We start from the raw sequence: 15,080 nt of genomic DNA on the forward strand, positions 1-15,080 counted from the left end.
TAGGGGAACCCAAGTATGTTCAGGAACTACAATTCCCATCAGTTTCGTCGGCTGCTCAATTGGCCATGCTGGTAGGGGCTGATGGTGGGATCAGGTTCCTGAACATCTGGAGAAAGCCGCAGGTTCCTACCCCCATGTTCGGCACAAAGCAAAGCCACAGGCCCTGCTTCTGTTGTGAAAAATGATTTCCAGTCGTCTGTCAGTTCTTGTTCTCTCATGACAGCTGCCGCTTCATCCTTTGAGGGAAAGTGTGGGCAGACTTTCCCCCTGATAATGCCTCACAACAGCAGGCCTGTTCCTTACCCTGCACAGATCACCCTAGATAGGGAGAAAGGGTGGCAGTGGAGCAGTGGTTGCCAACCTCCAGTTGGTGGCTGGAGATCTCCTACTATTACAAGTGAACTCCAAGCGACAGAGATCAGTTCACCAGGAGAAAAATGGCCGCTACGGAAGGTGGACTTCATAGCATGGTATGCCGTTGGAGTCCCTCCCCTCCCCAAACCTTCCGCTCCTCAGGCTCCACCCCCGAAATCTCCAGGTATTTCTCATCCCAGAGATGGCAACCTTAAGCAGAACGTTTGCCGCCGAGCTGGGAGAAACTGAGGCTGTCTTGCTGATCCTTGCAGGAGAAAGATCCAGAATATCCTACATGGCGTTACCAATTCATCTTGAGACCTGGAGGAGGGTGGAGATTGGAGACTAGGGAAGGAGCTCAGCTGGGATATGATATGGAGTTGCCAGGCTATATCCGGCAACCCTCAGAGGAAAGCAGGCTTTGGGGACTGCCACACCAGTGTAACGGAGGCATGCTGATACTACTCCCGGAAAAACTGGAAATGATTTCATGGGACACTCTGGGATTTACAAAAAAACCCCTCTATGATGTCAATTCTAGAGTGTCCCTGAAGTCACATCCATTTTTCCCCCAACCAGACATAATATCAGCGGGCTGGTGTGATGCCAAAGTGTGCCCAATTTCCTCTCTATGGCCCCTTCCGCACATGCAAAATAATGCGTTTTCAAACCACTTTCACAACTGTTTGCAAGTGGATTTTGCTATTTCGCACAGCTTCAAAGAGCACTGAAAGCAGTTTGAAAGGGCATTATTCTGCATGTGCGGAATGAGCCCATTTCTCCCTCTGGCACATTAGGTGCTGGTGGGCGAAGCAGTGAGTTGCTGGGAAGTCTCTTGCTATAGCCAGAGACCTGGCAACCCTGTTATACCATAGAGACCACATTCCAAAGGTGACATTTTCGCCAGGGGAATCTGAAGCTCCACCGTAATTTTAGGAGAACACTGTCTCACCTAGAGGTTGGTAACACTATGCAGGCGAGTTATTTCCAATGCATGCAAGTTAGTGGAGGGGGAAAGGGGACAAACTCCTCCTTGATCCTATGCCAGCCCAAATCCTGCTTTTTCTAAGGCAGGATATTTGCTAGTTTCTTTACAAGGTAAGTGAGGAGGATGGAAATTCCCGCCCTCCCTGTTATTTTTAAGTGGTGGTGAAGCTGATGTAGCCCCCCAAATATGAAAAAAAAAATCAGCATTTTCCCACTTTTCCCGTCCTTTAAATCATCACCAATTTTTTGGGGGAGGAAAAAATCAGAAAAATACCGATAAGGTATTTTTCAGGGTTTTTTTCAGTTCAGCTTTGCTAGGAACTAGCTTTGCCGAATGCATACCCCTAATCTCTACAGTTTCGATATCAGTTGTAATTCTGGGAGAACTCCAGGTCCCATCTGGAGGTTGGCACCTCTGTGTACAGGCCAGTCTTGGCCTTGGCTCTCCCACATAGAGATCCTTACCAGCCCCACAACCTGAGATCCTCATAACTGCAGAGATTAAACCTGGAACTGTTTGCTTGCAAAGCACAGACTCTCGAGCGCCTTAATTTGCGTATCCTTTGTGTGGCCTTGCTTTTTCCCTTTTCCACTGATCTCTCTGGCACTTTGCCTGGGACCCAGTGAGTCTGCCAGGTAATTAGTCTTTAGTTACAGGAGGCCAAGGGTGTCCGACCATTAGCATCAGAGGGTTTTTTTATCGCAGAGTTTCCCTTGGGAGGCCCTTCTCAGGATTCTGCATGGTTGTGAGATTAGAACCGTGAGGCAGAAAATTTCACCCTGTCTGTAGTTGGGTAGCTCCTTCATATTGCTGTGTCTCTAGGGGTGCATCATACGCCATCAAATGGATTTGAAAAGTTTTTTGTTACTAGCCGGGCTGTTGGTGGATCACAAGATCTGTACCCCTTTATCCTTGCGTTTTATTCCTCCCCTGTTTCCCCGAATATAAGACATCCCCCAAAAAGAAGACGTAGTAGAGGTTTTGCTGAAGTGCGAAATATAAGGCATCCCCCGAAAGTAAGACGTAGCAAAGTTTTTGTTTGGAAGCATGCCCGACGAACAGAACACAGAAAAATAAGACATCCCCTGAAAATAAGACATAGCGCATCTTTGAGAGTAAGAATTAATATAAGACACTGTCTTATTTTCGGGGAAACACGGTAAGGCTTGGGTCCCAGTCGTCAAGAGCAGAGTTGGGAATGAGGAAGGTAACCTCCCCACCTTCTTCCAAAATAGTTCTCTTGCAGGTCACTGGATCCTCAGGTACTGGGGTGGGGAAAGCAAAGGAAGAAGGGGAATCCAAAAAAACTGCCCACTGTTGAGCAGACAGAACGGCACCATAGGATCTTAGCAGGGCCAGTGTCAGAATTCCCTGTGGAGGGGTAGCTGCTGGGGCCCGGGTCCACTGGCCTCTCCTCCCTATAGGCTTCTCCCCAACCGGCTACCAACACTCCTGGATGCACATGCTGCCCAGCAGTACTAGGGAAATGTGTGCAGGTGATGCTTAGGGTGGCATCGTTCCAAGCCACATAGGGTTTGCGGGCAGACATGAGCATAGTCAGTGGGAGGGCTTGTGAGCAGGTGCAGAAGGAAGCGCAGGTGGAGGGGCCTCTGGGCACGCTCAGCCTGGGGTCCCCCCAAACTGGGAACCAGCTTTGAATCCAAGCTTAAGTTACGATGGTCTTTAGGTGACCAGCTACTGGATTTTTTTTTGGTACTTTATGACTTTTTATTGTTGTGTATTAATCTTCAGTGTTTTTATGTTGTTTTAATCATACTTTATGCAGAGCATGCAATGTTCCCTACAAGCTGCCAGTCACCGTATTGGTGCTGCACAGATTGGGCAGCTGCCCAGCAGGGGGAGCTCTCCCAGACAGCTCAGCAGTAGGGAACTTCTGCACAGTGATGGAGAGTCGCATAGGTGTCAAACTCGCGGCCCTCCAGATGTTATGGACTACAGTTCCCATCATCCCCTGCCAGAACTGTTAGTATTTTATGCTCCCGTAGACATTAACATGTGCCTGCAGATGCACCCTGGTGATTTACCAACACCTTGAGGATTTCCCCAGACTACCTGTTGCTTGTTTTTCTGACTCTTGATCTTTTGTTCCTGCAGGGTGCTCGTGGAAATGATGGTCTCCCTGGCCCAGCTGGCCCACCTGTAAGTAAATTTTCTTTCAAGAAACATTCTTCCCAACAGTATATTTATTTCTCTTCTGTGTTTGAAATCGTGTATCATGTATTAACAGTGTTGTTATTCAAATGCCAAAAACAGATAGGCATACCAGGAAACTGATTTGGATTTTAAAAAAAAAAATAGTGTAAGAGGACAAATACATGTTTAATTGAACAAATGCACATAATGGCATTTTAAAAACAGAAGAAAACAGACATTGTATGAACAGCTTGGGCAGTGTATGCATGTAAGATAGAATGCTAAGTCAAATTGCTGGCTATTAGTCCAGTGATCTTATGCACTGCTTTAGTGGTGCTAGCCCTACGAGAGGAAAATCCTTAGCAATATCTGGCTTGTTATTATATTAGGCAGCCTAAGGCACAGGTGTCAAACTCGTGGCCCTCCAGATGTTATAATTTCAGTTGCCTTGCCATCTCCCTGCCAGCATGATGCTGCTTGAGGGATAAGTCAGGCTCTTAGTCTATAACCTCCTGGAGCTCATTTCTATGGCCTAAGGGATGATGGGAACTGTAGTCCATAACATCTGGAGGGGCGCAAGTGACACCTATGGCCTAAGGGTTGCTTGGTATGATTTATTTATTTAGATCCCTCCTTTCTGTTCAAGAAGAACGCCCAAGACAGCTCACAAATCCAAAGCATCCCAGTACAATACGAACAAAGAGTCAATCAGTTATGACCCAAACATGGGGGGTGGCTGAGCAAATGGAAAGCTTAAACCTTGGGCCAAGCTAGATGTGATGGTGTCCACAGGTCCGACCCATGGATGTGGTCTCCATTTTAAAAAGATTTTAAAATGCTGCCATAGCCCAATCCCTTTAGCATGGCAGAGGCTATCTTGTTCTCCTCCCCACAAGGAGAAGGCTAAAAAGCACTCATGAGGTGTAGAGATTAGAATATTGACCCAAGACTGGGATAGGTTCCAATCCTCACCTGGCCATGCTGTTCCTGGGGTGACTGTGGGCCAACATTCTCTCTCATCCTAACCAACTTCCCAGGGGAATGGTAGCTAGAGGCAAAGATGTGTATGTAATCTGTCTAAACTTCAGCCTGGGCTGAATAATACAGAGATGCTGTGCTCTGTCCACTGTCCTTACAACAAAATTTGACTCTAGTAGCACTTTAAAGACCAACAAAATTTTCCAGGGTATAAACATTCATCAGTCAAAAGCTGATTTTGTCAGATACCTTAAAGGTCATCATTTTCCAAAATTTGTATATTGACAAAGTGAACTTTGACTCACGAAACTTTATACTCTGTGAAATTTTGTTAATCTTTAAGGCGGATTCCACATGGGCCAAAAACAGTGGTGTGAAAATGGTGTAGACCCTTTTACACTGTTTTAAACCATTTTACACTGTTTTCACAACACTGTTTTTGGCCCATGCGGAATCTGCCTAAGATTTAAGGAGTCTCCTTCTTTGGAAGTTTTTAGAGGCTGGATGAACAAATGTCGGGAGTGCTTTGATTGAGTTTTCTGGCATTTCAGGGGGTTGGACTTGATGGTCCTTGTGGTCTCTTCCAACTCTATGATTCTAAGGTGCCACTAGATTCTCTTAACAAAGAATAATATGGTCACCCAACTGAAACTGTCTTCATATCAGTATCTATGGCTGTTTCCACACACACATAGAAACGCCCCTCCACCGGCATGAATTGTGCTGGTAAAGGCTCAAGGACTGCTCGCACAACAGCGTGCGAGCAGCCCCGACTTTCTCCCCAGATGGAGAGGTGGCTCTGCACGGAGCCGCCTCTCCATCGGCCCCCTCCACTCACCATCCCATCCAGCACTTCTCTGGAGGGACACACCCACGCTGCCTCTGACCCCTGGAGGTTGGAGGGCAGCGTGGGCGTGTTTCCCAGCCCTCCAGAGCGATGCTGGACAGGACAGTGAGTGGAGGAAAGGGGAAAAACAGCGTCTTCCCAGCGGTGCGGTTTGCACCGCGCTGGTGGAAAGATGGCGCTTTTCAAAAACCTCGCTCGATGAGCAAGGTTTAAAGTGCCAGCTTCATGCCGCTCCGGGGTGGCTAGGACGAGGCTGCTGTGAAGCATCAGCGCCTCCTGTGTGAATGCTTCCCCAGGGACGGCTTTTTGCCATCTCTGGGGCGCTCTATTCCAGCCGTGCAGAAAGGGCCTATGTGTGTACATTAGTTCAGTACATAAATTACGAGCATTTGATAACTGATTGCAGTTCCTCGTTTGGGTTAGATTTTTCCTGCTTCCTTGCAATTATTGTCGATTTGTGTTTTCACATTGTCCATTTTCAGATTATTTGAATATTTTTGCAAATATGGTTTTATGTTGTAAGCTGCCTTGGAGGTTTCTAATGGAAAAGGTGGGATACAAATGTTTTAAATAATGCTGGTAACTAATTTCTTCTTCTTATACTGGTGGGGAACTGAAACTGACAGGATCAATCATGTCCAGTTGTCACCTGCGATATTTCTGCATTGCGACGGAAGTATTGGACCTGAACCAGAAAGAACAGCGCCATCTTGCCTTGCTTTTCTCATCTGTGGGCCTTTCCCCACTTCCCTTAAGCCCCGCGCTACTCAAGGAGAGTAGCGTGGGGTCCCTCGGCACTCCCCACTGAGAGGGGCGGCGACAGTGCAGCCGCCCCGAAGCTGCTGCTGTCGCGCCCCTCAGCGCGCAGCATCCCAGGCGCTCTTCTCAAGGGCGGTTTTGGCATGGTAACCCCATGTCGTAATGGGGCCGGGCCGGGAAGGGTGGCGCCGCAAGGGATGCCATGCGCGCTGAGAGCAGCGCCAAGGCATGAGGAGGGGAGAAAGGACGAGAGTGTGGAAAGGCCCTGTGATAACTGGATCCTAAATGAAGTTTTTATCCCTATTACAATTCTAACAATGTGCTTTGGATTGTAATGCGCTTTGTACTCTAAGCTTTCTATCGTGATTTTAAAGGTTTTTAAAGGAAATTTGCCCTGTTGTTGTCTCACTGATCGAAACCAGTTTTGTTCTTTGTTCAGGGACCCGTTGGCCCTGCTGGATCTCCAGGTTTCCCTGGTGCACCAGGTGCAAAGGTAAGTTCAACTCCAAGACCAAATTAGTCTGTCTGCCGCCCCAGGCTGCTAAATCTTGCATTGCCCTCCCTCCTCCAACAATACTGAAGCAGCTGTGGGAATCGTTCCTCCACTCTGAATACTGCCACTGCAGGACGGCTCGACACATTTCACCAGGTTTCCTTGCCTGAGAAGGAAGAAAGTGACAGGAAAATTCACACCTGTATTTTTAAAAAAGCTTGTGCTTACATGTCTGGGAGCTTGTGAATACAGAAAGAAGCATGGAAGGGACTGAAAATGAACCAGCTGAGTGTAGACGAAAGGAAGGAAAAAGCTCTAAGGCAAAAGATAACTGGGGTTGCTGGTAGGCCGATAAGCACAAGCAAGTCTAAAAATTAAGAACGCCAAAAGGTTCGGTCCTGAAAAATCTCCATATTTTAACTCTCTTGACTGTCAAATCCACTAACTGTAATTAGGCTTCTTTGGAAAATTGTATAAGCATAAGCATTTTATCGTTCCTCGATGCACACAATTTCAGACTCATACCCCATCCTCACTTTCCCCTTCCTCCACCCATTCCTACACAGCCCCAAACACATCAACACGAAGCCGCTGAGTTTAGCATCGCCACAGCTCTGGAGTAGAAGCTGTCTCTAAGCCTCTTTGTCCTAGTTTTGATAGACCTGTATTGTCTGCCGGATGGTAACAGTTCAAAAAGAGAGTGTGCTGGAGGAGACGGGTCTCTCAGAATATTTTGGGCTTTCTTTAGGCTTTGGGAATTATAGAGTTCTTCCAAGGAGGGGAGAGGGCAGCCGATAATCCTCTGTGCAGTAGTGATCACCTCCCTTTGAGCGCTTCCTATCTTCGCCACTGTGCAACTGGAGAACCATACACAGATGCAGTAGGTTAAGACACTCTCTATAGCACAGCGGTAAAAGGACACCAGGAGTTTTCCATTCAGTTGTTGTTTCCTTAAAAGTCTCAGATAGTACAGTCTTTGCTGGGCCTTCTTAACCACCGCGGCAGTCTGTACACCCCAGGTCAAGTCCTCTTTAATCATAACACCCAGAAATTTAAAACTAGCCACCCGCTCTACTTGATCTCCATTTATAGTCAAGGGCTGAATCGTCTCTGTGAAGTTTTCTTCACAGAGTACTTTAATAATTACTTTTGACCTACATGAGAAAAAAAGGAGATTTAATTTTTATAAAAAGTTCCCAATAACTGAGAGACAGGTCAGGAAATTACGTTCCATTTAGTTCCAGTCTCCAATTTGGCTGTCTAGTTGGGTTGTCAAATTGTGGTTAAATGGTGGGCACAAGGACCTAAAGGAATGCCTTACTGTTGAATTACAGAGACCTCAAAACTCACAGTTTTTCCAACTGATAAATCCCACTTTTTTCCTAAATGACAACTCTGCTAATATAATTTGCTGTAGAGCCCTATAAAACGTTTATAACTTTTTCTGAGTATATGTGAGGGCACTTTCGCACATGAGAATAATGCACTTTCATCCACTTTCACAATTGTTTGCAAGTGGATTTTGCTATTTCGCACAGTAAAATCCAGCTGCAAAGTCATTGATAGTGGACTGGAAGTGCATTATTCTGCAAATGCGAAAGTGCCCTCTGGAAGTCTCTACGTTAAAGTATAAAAAAAAATCTGGTTTTCTGCTTCTTCATAGTAGGTCTTGGGTGGTCTCCTTCATATAGATTGGATTGCCAGAGTTCAGTCACTAGAGTAGTTGGGCTTGATTGAAAAAATTTGGGGGTGGGAATAGCAGGAAGCTGTGTATGCTGAACTGGAGAAGTTTGGACTTCCATCTTTGTGAGAGTTGCCAGTTCCAGTTTTGGAGGGAGCTCAGTGGGGATGTGATATCACTCTAGGACTTTAGTTTCTCACAGACTCTTTGGTATACCATAGAGTCTGCCCTCTAAAGCTGCCATTCCTTCTGGGGAAACTGATCTCTGTCATCTGGATCCACATACTATTATGGTTTTAGAGAAATTGAGACTGGGCCTGGTGTAAGGCCTGTGAGCATCCCCTGTTCACAACATGGTCTAGCACTCAGTAGGATGCAGACGGAGTTTTGAAATGCTGTAAAAGAGCTTTTGGTTGTGGGAAACATGGGTCTCAGTAAGGCTTAAAGGCCTGCCCTTTGTGTGTTCCAAGATCAAATTTTCAAAAACAAACAACCATCTGAAGAAGGCATTTTCATAGGATATGCTCAAGGGCGCAGAGGATTCAGAATCCTTACCCCAAGACTAGTGAATTAAAGATTTGTGATGCAATTTACGTTGATGAGAGGGTGAAAGCAGACTGCAATACTTTCGCCTCAGCGGAGCAAAATGTGGTGTTTCGGAGCGTAGGTCAAACAGTGATGTTTTTGTAACCAAAGAGATTTGAGCCTTTAGCAGGCACACCTCCTACAAAGGCCTATTTAAATGTTAATATTTTTAAAATAGCATGTAGAACCGTTCACTGGACCCAAGAAAGGCAGGACAACGCTCACTGCTTTTCCTAAATGATTTATCTGGCTGGGCACCCTTCTCATCTGTAAGACTGGACTTTGACTAGGAAGGCATATACAAAATCTTGAAACCTCTAATTGTAGATATTAACAAAGAAACCTGGCCTCCTGAATTTCCAATCATTTCTCCTTTCAGCTGGCAGTGTTTCTTAGAATGCTCTGAGGTAGAACTTGCTTTGTTTCTCATCCCACGCACTGTCAGGCTTTCTTTTCAAATATTACACGATGCAGCCATCGGCTATAGTTGTGGGAATGGCTGGTATCATGTTGGGGAAATGCTTGTTTGGTAATGCCTAAAGTCCTCAACAATTTAAATATCACCCAGGCAATAGAAATGGTGATGGTAAAATTCTGACTGGATTCACGCCAGGGGCATTTTGCCACGAACTTGAATAGAAGCTCAGAATTTGTCCAAAGGGGTCAGAGCCATCAGATAATCAACTGCTCTGGCAATTCTCCCCTTTCAGAGGCATTAGCAGCCCTGATACTAAATGCTTCCCATCTCAGCATATCTGGTTTCCTTAATGTGAGGTCTGTTAGGGCCAGGCGAAAGAGAGAGAGGGAGGCCTTCCATTGGGAATTCCCATTGCCACATGGCGTATGGCTTCAGGTTGCTAATTCCCCCCAGGACTGGTTTCTACGGCTACTAGACAGTGAAGTCTGACAGGAATCGACAATGGCGTTTCAATAACAATTAAAAAATGGAAGGCCTTCTGAGGTGAGGAGAAATACTCCGGTTCACCATAATAAAACAGGGAAGGGAGCAGTGGTGGGATTCAGCAGGTTCGCACCACTTTGGCAGAACCGGTTGTTAAAATGGTGCTTGTATACAACCGGTTGTTAAATTATTTGAATGCCACCACTGGAAGGGAGAGAGTAGAAGAAAAAAGATGCAAGCTACCATTTCACTTTTTGATGGAAGACAAGGCAGGACATATTGAGGGGGGGGGGTGTTGTTAAACAATTCACTCTAACAAAAAGGTTACCAGCTAAGGCGGAAACAAAGGAGCAGACCACGTTCTGCGCTGTCTTCAGCTTAATAAATATTAATACAATTAATATTAATATTATTACAATGTTAATATTAACACAATATTGATACAATAAATATTAATACAATTAATACAAAATAAACATTTGTCTTCAGCTTAATAAATATTAGCAATAGTAGGAAATAGCAACAGTGGCTGAGTTAAAACATTTGCAGCATTCCCCCTGTCCTATCCAGGAATTAAGAACCCCCCCCCCCCCCCGCCCCGTCCCAAAATGTTTCTTTAGAAGTTACTTCTCCTGTACAGAATTACAGTGCCTAGAGTTATTTGGGGGGGAAAACATAATAGTCACGCCGGTTCATTCAGTTTCAAACTATAGCTACATGGTTGCTCCGGACACTTTAGTTTGAAGGAGGTTTGGTCTTTCACAAACACAGTGGCCCCTTCCGCACAGGCAAAATAATGCATTTTCAAACCACTTACACAACTGTTTGCAAGTGGATTTTGCTATTCCGCACAGCTTCAAAGAGCACTGAAAGCAGTTTGAAAGTGCATTATTCTGCATGTGCGGAATGAGCCAGTGATAATGCGACAGTAACTGGGGTTTGTTTTTTATGAGGATGAGCATGGAGGGTCCTCAGACTTGTTTATTCCCTCTCCCTCCTTTCCCCTTGCTCCCAGCTTGATAATTGAACACTGCCATTTTGCTGGGGTGCCCTAACTGGTAGGTGTATCCAAAATAAAGAAAATTATGGTTAGCAGTCTTCGTTTTAAACCAGGACTCTAAATCATGTTGTTAATCTGGGTTTAAAATCCTAATTTAGAAGGAAAAGAGGAAGCCATAATTTGTGGTTCAGTCGTAACCACAAACTGCAGTTTGCCACAGAAGTCTTTTAATATTGAGCCATGTACATGGGAAAGAAGGAGGGGAGCAAATGTACAAGCTTAAAGATCTCTCAGGTTCATTTGTGTAGCAATGGGCCAAACAGAGTTACACCTTCAAGGCTGTACATCAGTCATGATCTCAGTCAGGCACTAAACGCACAGGAATTGAACAGAAGCAGTAATTCATATCTGATTTTTGAACGGAACACAGAGTAGGAACTTCAGACCCAAACTGTATAATCCTTAATGTGTAAAGACACATTGCAGTACTTAAATGTAATTCTACAGGTTTAGAGTTGCTCTTGTTCCTGTAATTTTCATGACAACCCTAATACCAAAGGCCTGTTCTGCACATGCTGAATAATGCACTTTCAATCCATTTTCACAATTGTTTGCAAGTGGATTTTGCTATTCCACACAGCTGCAAAGTGCATTGAAAGTGCATTGTTCTGCATTTATGGAAGGGGTCAAAGATAGGTTTTGAGGAAATACATTCCTTTTTAAAAAGCATTACTAGGGAGTACATAACTTTAAAAAACACACACACAGTATAGTCTGGGGAGCTTCCTGAGGTTTTTGCAGTGTTGATCATAAAAATGAGGGGATGCTGTGAGAAATCTAGATCTGGGGGTGTGATGATACTAGAACATGAGCTGTTTTCATGTCTCAGATATCTTCACACCCCTTTGCCTCATTAGTTTGGTTGTAAGACTCCTTCCTGAATCTTGAAAGCATCTGAGCTGATGCTCTGAACTGGTTTTAGAACAGATTTGCTAGTTGTGCTTTTTGCCTCTGGAATAACAATCTGTTGAAACTCCTGGCTTGCTGACCTATGTGGCAGGCTGTACTTAACAAAAAAAAACTGAATGCCCAGACTGTATTGATGAGGTGAACTGAATATTAAATTGTATCCAGGACAGAATCACAGTGGAAATCATGTTCTAGATTGTTTGAGGACACTGTTTAAAGTTGGTGTTCTTGATCAAATTTATCTTTTGAAAAGGCACCATAATGCTTAGTCCTGCATATTTACTAGAAGGACTGGCTTTGTACCAAATCAGACCACTCTTCTAGCCAGTAATATTGCCTGTGGCTGGGACTGGAATACTGGAATCAAGTGTTCGAGGTTCTTCCAGTGTGGTTATGCTTTTTAGTTGAAGATACTGGACCATATACTTGCACCATACTTCTGGGGTACAGACTTTCCATTTTTACTTTTGATGAAAAAAGTTACAAAACAAAAAAGATCATACAGCCAGAAAATAGCTCGAGGTGTGCTCCAGCTGTAAATTATTGTGACAGCTTCTTTGCAAAACAGTCCATTTCCTATTGTTCTTCATCTCATAAAGACGCTTGTACTAGGGCTGTGGTTTTCAGACTGTTCCTAAGAACCCTAGTGTTGCTCACAAGCTTAGTAGGGGATCTTTTTAGGGGATCTGTAACAGTGGGCCAAGCTTTCGTGAGCCTGTGCTCTCCCCTGAAAGAAGATCCCCCACCCCCACCCCTGCTGTGGATCTCCTGCAGTGCACAGACACTGGGACATTTTAGGTGTGTTCTGAATCAGGCTGATTATTCAAAAGGAGCAGCTTCTTCATTTCCACCTTCTAGCGGTTCCATAGCAGACATGCAGGGAGGTTTCTTGGTAGCCCAGTTGATGTGGAAAGAGCACCCTGAAGGCTTAAGGGCAGAAAACCATCAGGCTAGAGCAGAGCAGGTACAATACTGGGCAGGGGGAAGCTTCTGTCTTTTGGAGAAGGATGCCACTCTAGGAAAAATGTCTAATGGGCTGATTGTCTAAAAGGCCAGTTAAACAGCAGCATCATGTTTATCTGTGGCCCTTGCTTTAGGACATAGGTGTCAAATTTGCGGCCCTCCAGATGTTATGGACTACAGTTCCCATAATCCCCTGCCAGCATCATGCTGGCAGGGGATTGTGGGAACTGTAGTCCATAACATCTGGAGGGCCGCAAATTTGACACCTGTGCTTTAGGAGATTGTACCGTTTAGAGCATACCTTCATTTAGCAAGGGGATGACACACTTGGAACACTGTTAGGACTGAGACAGCATGGAGAGGAAAACTACCAGCCTGATATCACACAGGACGGTGGGCTTCAGGAAGGCCCCTTGGAGAGCCAAGCATTTTCCTGCTGCTCTAGGGCTCATTCCGCACATGCAGAATAATGCACTTTCAAACTCCTTTCAATGCTCTTTGAAGCTGTGCGGAATGGCAAAATCCACTTGCAAACAGTTGTGAAAGTGGTTTGAAAACGCATTATTTTGCGTGTGCGGAAGGGGCCTAGGTTACAAAGCTGTGCTTTCTGTTCTGCTTTATGGTGACACACAGGTCTTGTTGCTTGTAGTCAGGTCTTTCAGGATCCTTGTGACCACTGCTGGACTGTTTCCTTCACATTCTTCTCTCGATTGCGTTGCAGGGTGAAGCTGGCCCCACTGGTGCTCGCGGCCCCGAGGGCGCTCAAGGATCCCGAGGTGAATCTGGAAGCCCCGGCTCACCTGGACCTTCAGGAGCTCCAGTAAGTATGTGGTTCTCCAAATAAGAACTGGGACATACCTGGCCCTTGTTAAGGGGGTGTACAAAAATTGCTTGGCTTTATTAAGACAGAGTTAAAGGAGTTCTGAGGCTGGGCTGAACATTGTTCTGATATCCTCTAACACAGTGGTTCCCAAACTTATTTGGCCTACCGCTCCCTTTCCAGAAAAAATATCGGGCTCATTCCGCACACGCAGAATAATGCACTTTCAAGCTGCTTTCAGGGCTCTTTGAAGCTGTGCGGAATGGCAAAAACAGTTGTGAAAGCAGCTTGAAAGTGCATTATTTTGCGTGTGCGGAATGAGCCTCACTTAGCGCCCCCTGGAAATTAATTTTTTTTAAATTTTAATAGCAATTAAACAGAAAGATATATGTATTAATGTTTCTACCTTTTTCGTAAAATGTAGTAAAGAAAGGTGTAAATTAGAAACATTGAACTTTGAAATTATGAAACTATTTATGAACTATTTATGAACTACGTTGTTCAAAGAAAAATTAAGTGTTATGAGCGGAATACACAAATCAATTTTTCCAAATCTTCTTTCTTTTATGCTTTCACTGCCCCTTACAGTTATTCATCGCCCCCCAAATGCACCTGTGGCCATCACCGCCCCCCTGGATCGCTGCAGCACCCACCAGGGGGCAGTGGCGCCCACTTTGGAAATCACTGCTCTAACACTACATTGAGCAAAGAGCAGACATCATTCACTTCCACACAGATCCCCAAAAAGATTTGCAAAATGTTTGCCAAACGTTTTGTATTTCCGCCATTTGTCCACACTCACCCCTTGAAATGATTCCTGGCTACCATTTTGTGATTTGTTCGGGGGGTTTGGTTGATTATCTGTGGATTCTGTGCTACTTTGCTTCAAAGCCTCATGCTGTGATTCTCATAGGCTCTGTACACGAGGCTTTGAAGATTCAACCCCCCCAAAATAGAATTTTTTTTTTTTAATGACAAAAATAAACAGGCAAGCCAACAGAATGAGCTCAGAAAATGGCGCTGAGAAGGAAGCCCGGGGACTGCAGAGTGGCTTAGGAAATATTTTAGAGACCCGCACAAAACACTTCCACCAAAGAGTTGCTAAAATGAAACCATTTCCACAAAAGAATTACTAAAGAAGAAGATTAATTTAAAATGTTTTCAGGATGGAAAAAACGTTTTTTGGGGAAACCGTGTGGGACTCCACAGAGGAAACATTTTACTTCCTGCCTCAACACATTTAATTTTGGCTATATGGAAAGGGTCATCCTTTTTGAGGGAAACTTAAAATCCATAGAATCAGACCACAACTGGCACAATCTGGCTGGGCCCTATATGCAAAATAATGATTAATCCATCTTGGATTGCATAATTATTGCGATTTTTGTGGCTGGCTGACCTAACACATTCCCCTCTTAGCAAGCCAGAAATCACTCCATCTCTACCGTTTGCTCCACCTGATCAGAGGTTAGCAAAGTATTTTCAAACATTGCTAATAGCAGAAGTCACGCTGATCCTTAGTAGACACCTCTTAATGCAGCAATTCAGTTGCTCTTTCTTGATTGTTGTTTTTCCATCCTCGGGCAGA

At 44.8% G+C, this 15,080-nt stretch overlaps 1 protein-coding gene across 4 annotated transcripts in view; it reads left to right on the plus strand.

Moving 5' to 3' along the window:
• Positions 1–15,080, plus strand: part of COL2A1 (collagen type II alpha 1 chain) — a 139,841-nt gene that overhangs the window by 47,844 nt on the left and 76,917 nt on the right. For all 4 annotated transcript variants that reach the window (XM_048488108.1, XM_048488110.1, XM_048488109.1 and 1 more), the window contains 3 exons: positions 3,458–3,502; positions 6,520–6,573; positions 13,394–13,492. In XM_048488108.1, the coding sequence (XP_048344065.1) occupies positions 3,458–3,502; positions 6,520–6,573; positions 13,394–13,492 (198 nt within the window). The remainder of the gene's footprint in view (positions 1–3,457; positions 3,503–6,519; positions 6,574–13,393; positions 13,493–15,080) is intronic.

This window comes from Sphaerodactylus townsendi, linkage group LG03 (genome assembly GCF_021028975.2).
Source record: "Sphaerodactylus townsendi isolate TG3544 linkage group LG03, MPM_Stown_v2.3, whole genome shotgun sequence".
NCBI lineage: Eukaryota > Metazoa > Chordata > Lepidosauria > Squamata > Sphaerodactylidae > Sphaerodactylus > Sphaerodactylus townsendi.